This window comes from Stegodyphus dumicola, chromosome 10, assembly GCF_044657685.1.
Source record: "Stegodyphus dumicola isolate Sdum_Otavi_A_Nest chromosome 10, ASM4465768v1".
In the NCBI taxonomy this organism is placed as follows: Eukaryota; Metazoa; Arthropoda; class Arachnida; order Araneae; family Eresidae; genus Stegodyphus; species Stegodyphus dumicola.
The window spans coordinates 144,804,641-144,821,473 of record NC_140777.1 but is presented as its reverse complement, the minus strand read 5'-3'; the positions used below and the strand labels follow the sequence as shown (position 1 = coordinate 144,821,473).

Sequence of the window (16,833 nt, the reverse complement as noted above, 5' to 3'; positions counted from 1 at the left end):
TTCAGCGGATGCTTCGGATTATGCGGTAGGAGCGGTACTTTCGCAAAATCAGCAGCCAGTGGCATTTTTTAGCCGAACTTTAAATCAAACACAAAGAAACTATTCCGCGATCGAGAGAGAGGCACTTGCAGTTCTGTTAGCAGTGCAAAAGTTCCAAGTCTATTTTGGAAAGGCGCCGATAACAGTATACTCTGATCATGCAGCGGTAACTAGATTGTATTCAGGGAAAAATTTATCCCCAAGGTTAATAAGATGGGCACTCAAGCTGCAAGAATATAATCTGGTAATCAAGCATACCCCCGGAAAGGAAAATATCGTAGCAGATGCCCTATCAAGAATTAAAATAGATGAACAAGGGAATACCGTAAAGGTGGCAATGCTCACAGCATGTACAATAAATTCCTGAGAAACTGTAATAACCGAACTGGGTAAGGATCCTGAGTTTGGAAGCATTTATGAGTATTTGAAGGATCCTGAAAATTTTAGCCACCAAGATATTGTGGCGATAAGAAATAGGGCGGCCCATTACGAACTAATAGATGGTCTATTATTTTATACAAAAACTACGAATTCCAACAACGAATTTCGACCTGTTATCCCAGCTAGTCTTAGATTAAATATCCTGCAGGAGCTCCATGACAGCCCTTTAGCTTCTCATGCTGGTATTCGAAAAACTATCCAACGCGTACGCGAGGCAGTCTACTTTCCTGAACTGCAAAAGTTAACAAGGGCGTATGTCCAGTCCTGCCCAACATGTCAAGCAGTTAATTATATTAATTTCTGCCCGGCCGGGTTTCTAAATAGTATTAAATCCGAATTTCCAAATGAAATAATTGGCATCGATTTATTGGGCCCTTTCCCAAAAAGTCAGTTAAATAAAAGTCGCTATCTCCTTGTTATGGTTGATCATTTTAGTAAATGGACCGAAATTGTTCCCTTAAAACGAGCCTCCATGAAATTAGTTACTGATTCTATTTTAAATAAATATATTTTAAAATACGGGGCACCCCTAAAAGTTATATCGGATAATGGTCCTAATTTGTAAGTAATATATTTGAAGACATGTGCCAAAAACTGGGCATACGTCATTTAAAAATGGTCCCGTATCGGCCGCAATCAAATATAGTGGAACGGGTCAATAGAAATATAGTGAAAATTATCCGTAGTTATGTTAAAAATTTTCATAAAAGCTGGGATAACTATGTCAATGAATTTGCTTTCGCCCTTAGGACCGCAAAACATGATACAACGGGCAAAACTCCTGCTGAGTTATTTCTAGGCAGAAAGATTATAACACCGTTAGATAAATTATTTGATGTGCAACAAAGAGCTCCAGAATTTAAAATGGGTGATATAGAAAAACTAATAAAAGAAGCAAAAAAGAATATGGAAGTAGCACAAAGAAAACAGAAGCTCTATTATGATTTGAAACGATGGGGAGTAACTTATAAAGTAGGGGATGAAGTTTTAAAAATTAAGCATTCACTTTCTTCAGCACCAGAAGATAAGACTGCCAAATTTTTTCCACGATTTGAAGGACCATATGTTATAGAAAAAATAACTCACGCTGTAGTAGTGTTAAAAGCCAGAAATGGTGAAACCTGTTCCGCAAACATTGATCAAATCAAGCCCTACTTCGATCGTAATAAAATGCAAATATTTTCAGATCTTTTGCAGGATCCGGCACGGCAGACACCGCAGGCACAAGCTCCAGAGGTGGAAAAACGACAAGTACAAGGGCAAGCCAATAAGAGGCAGGAGCAAGTGAAAAGAAAATTGCCCCGCGGAAAAACTGAAGGTAGCAAGAAAAAGAAGCCGTTCCACCATCCAGAAAAGAGAGTTCACGAACACCCCCAGAATGAAGAAGGGAGAAGGACGACGTATGTGAAGAGAACCAGGAGAAATGACGGCAACTATAACCCGGCTCAAAAACGGAAGATCGACTCATCCGACAGGACTCTCCGCAGTAAATGTAGCCGAACTGCGGAAGGGCCATCAGCGGCGGAGGAAAAGTTACAAGGAAAATTTGAACGGCCAACAACGAGGTCCAAGCAGGAACACGACAGAAATTTCTCGGTTCCGCCAAGACCAGCTGCCATCAAACGACCAAGACCACAGGCAGAGGCGAAAAAGAAGGTATTCAAGGGTGACCGAACTGGAAAAAAAAGAAAGCTTCTAGAGGAACGCACTGAAGGGCGAGCCCGCACACGAAGGAGGATAAATCAAACAACAATCTACGCTACTTTCCAGGACTGGGCTCAGAAAAGAATGTCCGAATATCACAAAGATAAGTAAAATTTTATGTTAATTTGCAAACTTAAGTTAATCTTTCATTCTTACTGCAAGTGGCAGATTTCAAGAAGTTTTACCTCATGCGAGGTCTACCTTTATCGCCAAAAGGGCGAAAAATGAGTTCTTACCGATTTTGGTATTATGTTTTTCAATTACTCGCGCGTAAAATTAAAAGTTGATGTATAATAGCGTTGTGTAAAGACTTAAATATTGTAAAAAGTTATTGTATAAATTTTATTTAAAACATTCTAGCAAGAAAGAAGTTTTAGTCTGAAAGACTTTTTGAAGTGTATTATTTCAATGTAGAAAGAATTGGCACTTGCTTTGAAAAGAATAGAAGTTAACAATGTACTACTAATGTATGTTTTAAAATGCGTAAAATTAACGGCATGTTAATATGTTCTTATATACAATGTGAACTGTTATTTTAAATGTTAAGAAATACCGTGATATGGTAAAAGTGAAAGTAATGTTAAAATTTTTTTTTATTCGTGTGACTGTAAAAAGACTAAAGCATGGCGAATATGTGTTAAAGGTTGAATGATGTAGTTAGGCTCTCTGACGCTACACTTTAGAGTTAGCCACTTTTAGAATAGTACCTCAGGGTTTAGAGTTGAAATTAGGGTGTGTTAAGAGGTCTTGTTATGTTGAATTTTAACACGTTAGTGTTTTGATTGTAGGAGGAAGTGTGGAACACGTAGACAGAAACACATTCGTGTTTGGTGTTCTTTTACAACACATGTCAGAGAGCACGGGGAGAGATAATTAAAATAGTCATGAAGGAAATAAGAATGTTAAGAGAAGTATAATTGTATATGTTACTTGCCATTTCATTGTGTAACATTTCATTAAACTAGTTTTCCTTCCAGATCTCTGGAAGGAACCAGAATTGAATAAAAGCTCCTGTTTAGATGCAGTACAGATGAAAAAAAATTGTTGTATATCCTGGGAGCTGCTATTGTTAAAAAAAAAAAAAAAAAAAAAAAAAAATTCTTTCTTTTAAATTTCTAGTTTCTAGCGAAGTATGTTTGTAAAAGATTGGCCTCGCGTTAGATTCTAGAGCTAAAAGTTTTCAACAAGGTCGTTTTAGACCTCAGTTTCAAACTAATTAACTCTGGCGGGAAGTATGTAAGAATCTTAAGTTTTACTAACGTTTATTTTATTTTAAATCTTTACTATCACTTCTTATTTTCTACTTCCGGACAGAATTAAAAGCTTTAAGGTTTTTATGCAAAGTTTGTCTGGCGAATGCCAAGTATTTAAGTTGTGGCCTTTTGCCAAGCGAGAGAGAGGAAGCAGTGAGTTCGAAGCAGGCCGCTTACCTTAGAAGTTACGCAGTTGCTTGTTGCCTTCCAGGCCAGAGGTTTTAATCCTCTTGATAACTTTTAAACGTATTGTAGTGTTCTCGGTTATCTGTACTACATACGCCTTCCTGTTAATATAAGGCCAATCTTCCACGTTTATTAGTTTAAAGTTAAATGAGAGTTTAGTTTTATTTTTATACTTTTACGTTAGACCCCGAGTAGCGGGTCAGTGTATTCTGAAGTACAGAAGTTATTGTATATAGAGAAAAATAAAGGGTTTTGTATACCCTTCATGTGTATCCTGTCTACTTACCACAATTAGTGAACATAGCTTTAGTAAGCTCTCTGTTCCGAGTCAGGTCCTTGTATGTTCCCGAAGAAGGTAAGAAGGAACATTGACCCTGATAATATTACATATACTATATAATATTAGTTAACTGTATTATTTGGCATAAGTAATCACAATACCTTTTCAACAAGCTTATTAGCTTCTTGTTCTTCATCACTTTCATGTTCCGTTTCTTTATTAAAAAAGAAAAAGACATGAATATTCAAATAAAGTTGAAATTTAATTTTGTCATGATTTAATGACATTATACAACATTTATGATATATGGATTTTTAAAACTTTATGATAGCTCAAATAGTATATTCTATTAAGATTTAGGCTTAAACAATGCCAGTCTTAACACAAATTCTGATAAGCATTTATAAATGTTGTAATATTAAAAAGTTATTAATTAAAAATTTAAGAATATAATTTTTTAGAAGGTCTCTAAACTGTATTAAATCAAAATATTATAGAATCTTCCAAATTTAAAGATGAAACTAAATATCTAAAAAATGACTTTGTTACAGCTTCAGTAAAATCAGGAAAGAGACAAAATTATCTGTAGTTATTTCAAAGCAGAACTACTACATTTATGGAAGTAGTTGATGCTTACCATATGTTCTTAACTAAAAACATTAGAAACTACAAGTGAAATCTGAATTATGTAATTTAATAAATTTCAAACAAATAAATAATAAAATACTTTTTCAGATGCAATGATTTAGCTAATTTACAAGCAAACAAAATAGTAAGTAATAAAAGGAAAATACTAACATCCAAATGGAAAAACACAAATATTACAATAAAAATTTTAATACTTTGGAAAAGTTCAAAACCGATGTTCTAAAAAAACTTTTTTAAAAATCTTTTGCAACCTCTTTCATTACCATCCTTTAAATGTGTGTGTACAAATAAAAATAAAATATAAAAATAAAGTCCTATTCCTGCGAGATACTTATGTACTTCTTTATTTAAGCAGTCAGCTTGGTTAGTCACAAAAATTACAAGAGTAGTCTCCAGAATTGGCAATTTTGCAATACCAGCAATAAAAGTAACAGTAAATTTGTAAATATATTATCTAATGTAATATATATAACACACAATGCAGCAGAATTATCTGATGCTTCTTAAACGAAAACAGATGTGCATATGAGAACATTCTCCCCATATACACAATAATCTATTTTTGCTTAAAAATACTAGTTAATTGCACAAATTTGGCATTGCACACAGCCTTGCAATTCTACACATTAAACATTATACGATTTTTTATATTTAAAGCTGCTACAGTGTTTGCTAGTTTTTGCCAGATTTCAAAGCACTTGCAGTGGCTGCTTTAACAAGGAAGTACAGAAATATTTCATTTTAAAGGTTAAGATTACATTCATACATACATAACAATTATATTCTTAGATTTGCACTAATTAATAAAGTATCACAAAAAGGCTTCTGATGTTAAAAGATTAAGTGCTAAGCATTTCTATTGAGATTGCTGTCAAAAGTATTAATCAATATAATTTCCCCCCCCCCAAAAAAAAGGAGATCTCACTCACAGAATTCTATAGAATTTATGTTTTAAAAACAATGGCAGGCTTCAATGCTAGCATATAGAAAATTCATATTATTATTTGCACAAAATTAAATCAAGGATTAGTTTAATGATTTCTTTTGTATGATTTTTTGATTTGTTTCTAAAGAAATAAATTTTTGTGAGAATATTAATAACATATTTTTAATGTCTGAAAACTTATCAATTACTAAAGTGAAAATTCTTTCATCATACCAGTTGAACAAGATTATAAATAAATGTTTCACACTAGTAAATCACAAAAAGTCACTGAATAGCATTTCAGGGGAAAAAAATTAATGTTAAATTATTTTCATTTATTAATAAACTAATCCCCAAAGCAAGCTGTAAATGATGTAAAAATTCCCAACTGTGAAATTAAATATATTGGTCAATTCTCATCGTATGAGAATGAAACTTTTTGTGTTTTATTTTTTAAAACGAGTACAAAATTTTCTCACATATAAGAATGAGGAAGAGAGAGAGACCATACAAAGTTTCATAATTTTTATAGAACTGATTATTTTTTTTTTCAATTAAAAATATCAAATTTCTGTAGCTTTTAAAACATTTTTTGCAGTTGAAAGTATGTTTATGAGCAAAAGTTGTAAAAACAATACTTGCAAAAATATGCATTTCTCAAAAGATGTCTTAAATACAGCACATTAAAAAGCATACATAAAGATGCCCTAATATAATTATTGCTCTGTGCATACGAGTTGGGAATGGAATGCACAAAGAATTGAAGACAGCTTGATAAAATTTAGTTTTACAAAAGAGACACTTTACAGATCTGGAACTATCTAGAAAACTATTTGTACAGTTCTTCTCAGTATAATAGAACACAATCAGTAATTTCCACTTCAAACTACTAATATCATTAAATGCAACACAATGCAAAGTGTCACTAAACAGCGAAGCTTGCACCTCTCTCAATACTCTGAAGTCCGCTCTGAAATAAAAACTGAGAACTCATGCTTTCTCCGAGTTTATTTAGTTTTCCTCGAGCCACCAAGAAATCTCCAGTACCTTCCATTTCTCGAAATTACTGGAACGCATATACAGTCAAAGTTACATAGAAATGCCAGATATGGTTATAGTTACATATACGGGATCAATTATGGAACTAACTACAGTTATACCAGCACTGGACCAAAATGTTACCATGTTTGAAAACTTTTGGCGATTACTTGCATAATTTTGTGATAAAAATTAGTTGTCAAAACCATCGCCATCTTGGCACTATCTTGCCAATTTAGCAAGATAGCTATTAACCTCAATACAATATAGACTCACTGTAATCTTATTTTTTCGGTAAAGCTTCATGTCTTGAGGCATTTCATGCTATATCATACAAAAGATAATAAAATTTTACACATAACTTGACTAAAATGATTTACATATATACAAAATTTATAACGATGCTCTCTTCCCAAGAACTGCATGTCCCAGACAGGAAGTCATACAGGCAACTAAGGCAAATCAATGCAATAATAAAATAATAATATCAATAAATAACACACAACAAATCAAATACTAAATAATTAAAAGCACAAATTTATATAAAATTAGGACCATGATTTTAACATACTAATTACATTATATACACTATACACTTAAGCACTATAGCCACTACAATGTCATTCAGCCTGTTCAGGACTGCAGTTTAGGAGAAAGACCTTTCTGTTGAATCAGATTCCATAAACACATCTTGTTACTTTGTCAACCAACATCCAGTAACTCTTGTGTCATAACGGGTTTTCATCTTCTCAGTCACCAAATGATTTGCTCTCGTGCAAAAATGTACATTACTTCAAAACATGCCTGGAGATCTTGAATATATTCCTCTGGTGATGAAGGCAATGAAACAATAGCTCATAAGGGAGACAAAGGTCCTGACTGAAAAGTATCTAGTACAGGAGAATAGCTGGTAGTCTCGTGGACAGCACTGCTATATGCCTGTAAGAAACAGGGCTGTGGAGTCGGAATGAGTTAGGCAGATTTTGGGATAAAAGGAGTCGGAGCTGGAGTCGCTAAAAACATGTCGATTTTAACTCCAGTTTTTATTGAACAGTTTGAATTTGAAATGAAATTAAAGTGAATTGAAAAATAAAATAATGGAAAACTGAGTTTATTATTTTTATTTATAAACTATATATATTAATAAATAGTTATTTTCTATTTTATTGACATATTAATAAATAAATATAAGGGAAGAGGATGGATGTGATATTTGCCATTATTGATTACACCGATTCATTTAGTAACAAATCTCATTGTTAAATTTAGGTAATCAGTAATAACAGCAATTATTGATCAAGCAATGTGATAGGGAAGTATACATTTGATTATATAGGAATTGTTAGAATTAAGAACATTTTTAGAAGATGTAGATAACTCTAACAGAAACTAGACTGTGGAATGATCTTGCACAATTGGAAACTCTTCTTTCTACACCCTATATAGCCACAAAAAAGCTACAATCTGAAGAATTAACAGGAGGCAAGAAAGGAAGAATGTGATGTTTGTTCTTTCTGAAATGGAGGGTTTACTGCAGGAGGAATCATTTCTTCAATGACAAAAAGAGAAACTAGTTTGCTAGACAATGAGATCTTGTTGGTTCAATATATGTAGATCCAAAACACTGAATTTTGTTGGATGATGAACAAATTAAAGAGGCAAAGAAAGCCATCTATGAACTTTTTTAAGAATGAAATTATTCTCAGGACAATTGGTGTATTCAAATCATGAGTCAAACTGCAGACATTGCAACTGAGTCTCTATCATCCTCATCCAGCGATGAATTAAACTTTGAGAAATATTTTGATAATATTGAAAAGGCTAAGGCAAAGTGAATGAAAATAAAGAACCAAGAGTCTTTAGATATAAAAATGAAAAAATACAAACAAGCTTTTTACATGGCCAGTGAAGAAATGGGGAAATATGATTGCTCTTGTAAGATACCTCTTTTAAACTTATAAAAATCTATCCTGAAAAGTTAAAAGAAGTAGTCCTAACAGTAACAGCTCTTTCTCCTCCTCAAGTCAATGTGGCCTCTAACAAAGAAGATCTTGCCAAAGCTATACTGTTTCTTAGAAATTACTAATGCTAGTTTTTCCATTTCATAAAAAAATGCTACTTAATATCAATAATTTGCTATGCCATCAATTTTTTCTGTAGCATCTACTATTTCTTTTATATTATAAAATAAGCTGTAACCCATGTGTATATGTTTACACATATATGAGGGAGTCGGAGTCGAAGTCTTTAAAATTACAGGAGTCTGTCATTTTCCCTACCGACTCCATAGCTCTGGTCAGAACAAAGGTAACTTCTGGCACCAGTCCTATTGGTTTCGGGAAACTTGATCAAGGTTTGATGACAAAATACACTTCGGGGCACTTTGTCAATAATCAATGTATTTGTTCCCATCAGCAACTCATTGCAGAAAACCTAGGATGTCAAAGGTGATGCATTCAAAAAACCTTTTTACATTGTAACGTTGCAGTTTCCCCGTGCTGCTCTTGGAATCAGCTCCCATCAGAATGCTTTCCATCATCCGATTCGAACTTCCAGTAAAAGACAGCGTTTTGAATACATAGTGAATCCCAGAGCGCCAAATATTGTTTTGTTGCAGGACCATAGATCGAAATATCTTACCAAGTATGTTTCCTACTTGAAGACTCAGTTCTATTTAAAGACAATTATCAGTTTAATGTCACCGTCTTCCAACTGGTCTTTTCTGACTTCACTCGACAAATTTCGATCAGCCCATTGAAGTTCTAACTTGATGTATGACTGGATTAACCAGTGCATATTTTGCTTCAATGCTGGAACAATATTGGCAGCTTTCTAGGCAGGGTCTTCTAGAGAGCATGTCAGTGCTTCCATGTTATGATCTCTTCCAAAGAGAGATGGAAAGAGATGTCATATTTCAGAAGCCACCGTATCCACTAAGGCGATCCTACAATGATAATTTGTATATTAGACAGGCTTCATAAGAAAGACCTCTCAACACAGTATCCATGAGTCATTCAAGTGTTGCTGGTATGTTACAGAATCCAAAAGGCATCACCTTGAACTGCCAAAGTGCTTGTCTGGTAGTTAATACCATTTTTATTCCATCATCAGGGTGTATATCTACCTGCCAAAATCCACTCTTTAAATCAAGCATCAAAAACCACTTACCTCCAGAAATGTCATCAATTTTAGGAATAGGGTTGCTGTCTTTGTGATGTTGTTCAACCAGGGATAGTCAATGCAAAACTAGTTGAACCGTCTTTCTTTCTGACCAAGGGGGTGGAAGAGGCCAAAGGACATGCTAAGGGCTTGATAACGTCACTTTTTGGGATGCCCTTTAGAAATTTTGCTATCTCTTCCCGTTTAGCAATGGCTAGTCATCTTGCTTGATTGGTGGATGATATCCCATCTGAATTGTATGTTGAGCCAAACTGATCTGAACTACATCAGAAAATATGCAGGAGAAAACATCTTGAAATTCTTGAATGAAACACTCAGTAGCAGTCCTCTCTTCATTATTTAACTGCAATATTAGGCTCCCGAAACACATAGAAATTGGTGGACTATTGGGTTGTTTAATGCAGAGGGTCACTAGACTACATGCTGCAACCACTTCACATTTCCTAAAGATGTTTGATTTATCACTGACGTTGGCAAATCTGACCAGGATGATGGGCCTTAAAAAGCAGATGAATGCTGAGGCTACTAGTATTCCCTCCTGGGTGTTACAGTTCTTAGGATATCCCATTATGCTATAATGGAAATTCCTCTTTTTTTGATCTATGGATAGAGGAAGTAAAAATTCTATTCATGCTGCTACTGTAACATTATCTTGAGCTATGATTTTGTGGACAAATTTACCTCGTTTATTTTTAATTTCAAACAGAGTTATGTCCTCTGAGGTAGAATGTAGTTTGTTATTTTTAAAGTGAAAGAAATTATTGTACTTCCTCAGAAAGTCTAACCCAAGTATGCAACGATCTGTAATATTTGCCACATATGCTGTGTGGATGGTAGGTGGCACTTCCAAACTCGATATTAATACTTAACTTTCCATCAATGTCAAATTTATAACTGGATACTGCTGGACACGAGCGGGGGGTTGGTTGGCAGTCTCTATGAATGCTGAACATTTGTGATAAAGTCGTAAATTATAAAAAAATGAAAACAAGGGGATGCTAGTCCCATCCATCTGCATCTGCCAGTCTAGAGAACTGAGTCTTTCATACTTGCTGAAAGGTTTTTTTCCACCATATGGAGATTTAGAAGTATCAAAATTGTGTCCAGCTACAGCAACGGATTTCTTTAAACTGTCAACTTTCTTGGCGACAACAGTAGACACTCTGTCATCAATTTGTTGTTACACAGTAGAAGCTTTTCCTTTGTTTTGTTGGTCCACAGTAGCTTTTTCTTTGTTTCGTTGGTGGATAGCAAAAATCCTCCTTTGATTTAATCACTTCAAAGCAGAATCTTTTCCTTGAATTTCTCTATCTATTGTCTTAGTCTTATTATCATGTCTATCTATTGTCTTAATCTTACTATCCTTCAACATTAAATTTATTTTCTATTATGAGAGAAATTTCTCTTTTCATTTCCTGTTGACCTGCTGAATCTTTTCTTGGCCAGCTTTCAACACTTCTTCTTTAGCAGATTCTTGACCCTTCTTTCATTTCTTATTCTCAGCAAAGGCTGTCACCAGCTGTCGTAATTGCTTGTCCTTCAGTCCTGTCACCAGCATTTAACCCCACTTCAGACACCAAAAATTATTACATGCATACATACAGGTTCAGAATGAACTGAATGCACACAGAACCGAAGATAGTTTGATAAAATTTATTTAAAAAAAGAAACACTTTACAGTTCTGACACTTTACACAAAACTACTCATACTACTCTTTTTAGTATAACAGCACACAATCAGCAATTGCCACTTCAAACTACTGAATGTTAAACTCAATGCAAAGTGCACCCAAAGAGCAAAGTTTGCACAATGCCTCAATCTTCCAAAGACAGCTTTGAACTAAAAACTGAAAAATTATGTTCTCTCTGGTCTTATATAGTTTACCACCCAGGCTATCAGGAAATCTCTGGTACCTTCCATTTCTCGAAATTACTGGAAGGTATACATGGTTAAAGTTAGATACAAGAGCTGGATACAATTACAATACTAATAATTACAATTATACAGGGATCACCAAAATTTTGCCAAGTTTCTCAATTTCTGGCCAAATTTAGCAACAAAAATTAGTCACCAAAACCATCGCCATCTTGGCAATATCTCATCAATTTAGCCGGATAATTCTTTACCTCAGTGTTAAATAGATTTAGCCCTGTAATCTCATTTTTCTGGCACAGATTCATCATACATTATACAAAAGGTACGACAATTTTACATATAATATAAATAAAATTATTTGCATATATACAAAATTTGTAACATTATGTTAAGTATTATTAAAGACTTACCAATTTCAATAATATTCTTTTTATTTACAAAGTAAACATTTCTATTTATGTATAAATTTTACATTGTTACCATTAAGCAGAAGTTTCTACACTCATATGCTGAAAACAAGTAGGAAGAGAAATATGCGAGTAAGTATGGTTCATTATTCTTTTACACTTCCTTGTAAAAGCAGCTGCTCTGTTTTGTTACCAAAGCTGAAAAATTTAATACCACATCTGGAAAGTTTTTACAAATGTTATTTGTCTCCAGTGGCTCATATGGTGGCAGTTTTAACAAGGATGTACACAGCACAAAAAAAAGGGGGGGGGGTGACAATTCTATATCTCTCGCTCTACAGGGCCAATTGACAAAATTCAAATTGCGTTTTACATGTCTCAAAAGTGTGACTTAGGATATATATTAGATTTAGACACAGCATCATTCTAACATAGGCATTTTGACACAAAATCAGACTTTTTCTGAAATAACATACCAATTTTTTTCCATATTTCAATTCTACGACTCAAATTATGCCTAAATCTAAATTTTGTAAAATTTGGTGGAAAATTTATACAGAAATTCAAAAATTTATCTTGGCATTTTTTTTTCCCCCAAAAGAATAATTTACTTGGCGAACTTCTTAATTTATAGCAACCTATTTTCCTTTTCTTTTTTTCATTGCATTTTTTTCATACTTTCAAATAATTTTAACAAAGTGTGTATTATTGTCTGGTGTTATTATCACTCAAAAAAAAAAAAAAAAAAAAAAAAAAAAAAATTCAAAATGCTCCAATATGTAAATTTATGTATATCTTACAAAATTTTGAAATAAAACTCATTTTTTGCAGGTGAGCCTAGAAATAGATTTACTTTAAGATGGTGTTAAAAATTTTATGGGTTATAATACAAATTGTTTTTTTGAAAATTTATAAAAATATTTAAAAATGCACATTTAACAAATAAATCAAAATGTACAAATTATATTTGGATTAAGCCTAAATTTCAAATTCTGGAAAAAGGAATCAAGTAAGTTTAATAAAAAAAGAGAGATTAATAAATATATATGAAATTCAATTAACATTGAGAAGCTAAAACTTTGAGAGATATTTTTTTTAAAAAATACTCGTGCAATTTTTACAAAACTTGGCAGTTTGGCATAATTTGAGTTGTAGAATCGAAATATGGAAAAAAATTGGTATGTTATTTCATAAAAAGTCTGATTTTATGTCAAAACACTTATGTTAGATTAATGCTATATAAAAATCTGATACATATCCTAAGTCGCACTTTCGAGACATGAAAAACGCAAGTTGAATTTCGTCAATTGGCCTAGTAGAATGGGAGATATAGAACTGTCCCTCCCGCCACTTTTTTCTGGCGCAGTGTATCTGTTTCTTTTTTCTTGCAACATATACAGCAACAGTGAAAAACGATTATGTATAAAATTTATAATTCCAAGAACATAAAGGAAATATGATTGTTAGTTTCGTGAAAATCTCCGTTTAAACACCCCAAATACTAAGTCACTCGTAATTTTATATATTTTATGTGCTATTTATAATCCCCCATCCAGTTTTATTCATTTGGAAAAGGAGATATGTTTTGAAGGATAACACTATCTAAATTACCGAAATTCTCAAAGATAAAATAGTTCGGACATTTTTAACATACTATGTTTTCAAAATTAAGATTTCAAGATAAGAAAAAAATACTAATAAATCAGAAATTACTTAATTGTAGTCATATTCTCCATCACTATTTTTCCACCATATATTTACAAGTAATAATTATATTTGTTTTGTCTTTATTCTATGATAATTTTAATTTCATTTTTTTAAAAAATCATCTTTTTTCACAACTTAACACCTTTGCTATTTAAACATACGACAGTCACCAATTTGCAATTACTGTACTAGTTTAACATGAAAATATACAAACATGGCAAAATTTAATCTTGTCCGGCATCCATTCATGGAAAAGATAGTATACTACAGAGAAAGAAAAATTCTGCTTATTTTTAAAATACTCATTGAAAAGGGTTTTGACAGAAGTAAATAAATAATTAAATAAATTAAAATAACAAATATGACCCTGAGCGCAACTTAATTAGATGAAGAAATTTTATGATTATTAAATTAAATCTTCATTAAATGATTACAAGCAGGATAAATACTTAAATTAAGAAAGTTATAAAATAAATTATATTTAATTTATATACTACATTTAAAAGGAAATCTACAAATAAAAACTCAGCTGCAAGGAATTATTTTTTGATATTCACTGTACATACCTTTACTATGCTGCATGCTTGAAATCATTTTCTGATATTCAGGATCAGTTACTACTTCTTTTACTTCTTTAGAAGCAAGCTTCGATAAAAGTTCACTTTCTGAGTGGAAAGTTGAATGGGACTTCTTTAAATCTATTTCATTTTGAGAAGCATCTTGTTCTGTTGATAATTTTCCTTCAACTTCCATCTATTTAAAGTAAGTTATTAAATGAGAAATTAAGTTGAAATGATTAATACACAAATAAAAGTCTTCTATGGATATGAAAAAATTATAACATTTCATTTAATGTTGCAAAATATATATAATATTCCCTGTTTGAATACGTAGCAGAAGACCCAAAATCCACCAATCTAAAATCAAAACAGTCACTCATACAAATCATTAAATTAAAAATTAGTAGCATCAGAAATAAAAAAAAAAAAAAAAAAAAAAAAAAAAAAAAAAAAAAAAATTAAATTTAAATTCCAAGGTACATAGCAAATGATGTCACAGCAAAGGCAAATAAATATTAATCATAGAATAATATTTCCCCCTATTTAAAAGATAAAGAAGGAGAAAACAATTATGAAATGTAGAAACTGAGTGAATTATTGTAAAATACTATGTCACATGACTTCAGTAAAAAGAGTACTTTTAATTAATCAAGACTGTTACAGTTTGAAATTTTAATATTTATTACGTACTGAACAAAAAACAGTACTTTTTTCTCATTATAGAATGGCAAGTTTTAAATCACTCATTAATCTTTTTTATGAGCCATGTTTCAAAAACATGACAAACCAAAAAAGGGGGAGAGGAAAGTAATGGTTAAAGGGGGGAAAATTGAAAACTGAACATTGACACAACTTTTTGTTTTATAGCGTCAATTTAAAATATCACAGTACTTTTTGACCTGGTTTCAAAAATTTGTACTATTACGGAATTTTTAAGGAGCTGGTTACTTTTTGCTTTCCCATTGTCTATATTAAGTAAATAGAAACAGTTATGCATATAATTCTTTTTGTTGTTCAGAGGCCGATATTTAGAGTAAAGAAGCCATCGATTTAGGACAACACACTTTATTTACACGTATAATGAATAAAAGGATCACACAGGAAATCGTATTGACCATCACACAGCAAGTAACATCTCACCATCTCCATACGCTTGAAGCTCGAATGACGGATGTGTCGGTAGAAGAGACAGCTGCGCCATCATAATTAATACGCATGCGCATAAGAAAAAACGTTCATTCGCCTCTACCCAACACACCCCTCCTGCGAGCAACATTTTTTTATATAACACATTACATTAAGAAATCAAGGAAATTACTTTCAATGTATACATTAATTTTTCTTCACTGACACTCTTAGTAAGAAAATCTGCAATCATATTATCAGTTTGTGAATATTCCAACTTAATAACATTGTCCTTTGTTAAGTCCTTCATAAAATGGAAACGTAAGTTCATGTGTCTGGATTTCGTAGAAGATCTTGCACAGTTGATCCACTGGATGGCAGCTTGACTGTCTGTATTCAAGACCACTGCACCATTCAAAAATTGTTTGCATTTTAATTCTGATAATAAATTTACAGTCCAAATAATATCCTTACAAATTTCAGAAATAGAAAATAATTCTGCTTCACAAGTAGACAGACTAACACTTCTCTGCTTACGATATTTCCAAGAAATCAATGAATCACCTAGTAAAATAGTACCACCAGAAAATCACTTACCATTTTCTGCATTTCCTCAGCTAGCATCAGCATATGCATTTAAAACTCCAAAATCATTGCTATAGAAAAGTTTTTTTTATTTTTTGTACCTTTTAAATACCTTAATACCCTTTTAGCCAAAAGATAATGCCTTTTTTCTGGTACATGATTAAATTGTGACAAATAAGTTGTTACAAATGATATATCAGGACGCGTTCTATTCGCTAAATATAAAAGTTCCCCAATTAATTCCTGATACAAAATTGCTTCAATTTTTTCATTTGTACATGAAAAACCTTTATCTGCCCCTTTAACGATTGGCGTTTTTACTGCTTTAGAATTTTGCAGATTGTGTTTAGTCAATAAAGATTCAATATATTCTGTTTGAGACAAACATATACCATTTTCAAGTTTTTCTATTTGCATTCCTAAAAAATTTGAATTAGTATTTTCATGTAACTCAAATACATTTTTTATTTTAGAAACAATATTTTCAAGAATTTCTTTATTATTACAGAATACAGCTAAATCATCAACATACAAACACGATATAAATATGTTTTTGGTATCATTATAAATGAATATACAATTATCAGATGCTAACTGTACCAGCCCAAGTTTTTCTAATTCATTTTTTATTTTCATATACCAATTTCTACGGGACTGAGGCAACCCATAAATACTTTTCTTCAATTTACATACTTTACCTTCTCCAATCAGTTTTTCATAACCAGGTGGAGGAGTCATATACACATCCTCATTTAAGTCAATGTACAAGTACGCTGTTTTTACATCATAAAATTTAACAGTCAAGTTTAATTTAGCTGAAAGTGCAAGCAATAATCTAAAACATTCAATGTTAACTACTGGTGAATATGATTCGGTATA

General features: G+C 32.2%; 1 protein-coding gene across 1 annotated transcript in view; it reads right to left on the bottom strand.

Moving 5' to 3' along the window:
* Positions 1 to 16,833, bottom strand: part of LOC118197820 (abscission/NoCut checkpoint regulator) — an 80,124-nt gene that overhangs the window by 19,129 nt on the left and 44,162 nt on the right. Inside the window, exons 9-10 of the mRNA XM_085825156.1 lie at positions 14,251 to 14,437; positions 4,065 to 4,117 (exon numbers count right to left, since the gene is read on the bottom strand). Coding sequence (XP_085681282.1) covers positions 4,065 to 4,117; positions 14,251 to 14,437 — 240 coding nt within the window. The remainder of the gene's footprint in view (positions 1 to 4,064; positions 4,118 to 14,250; positions 14,438 to 16,833) is intronic.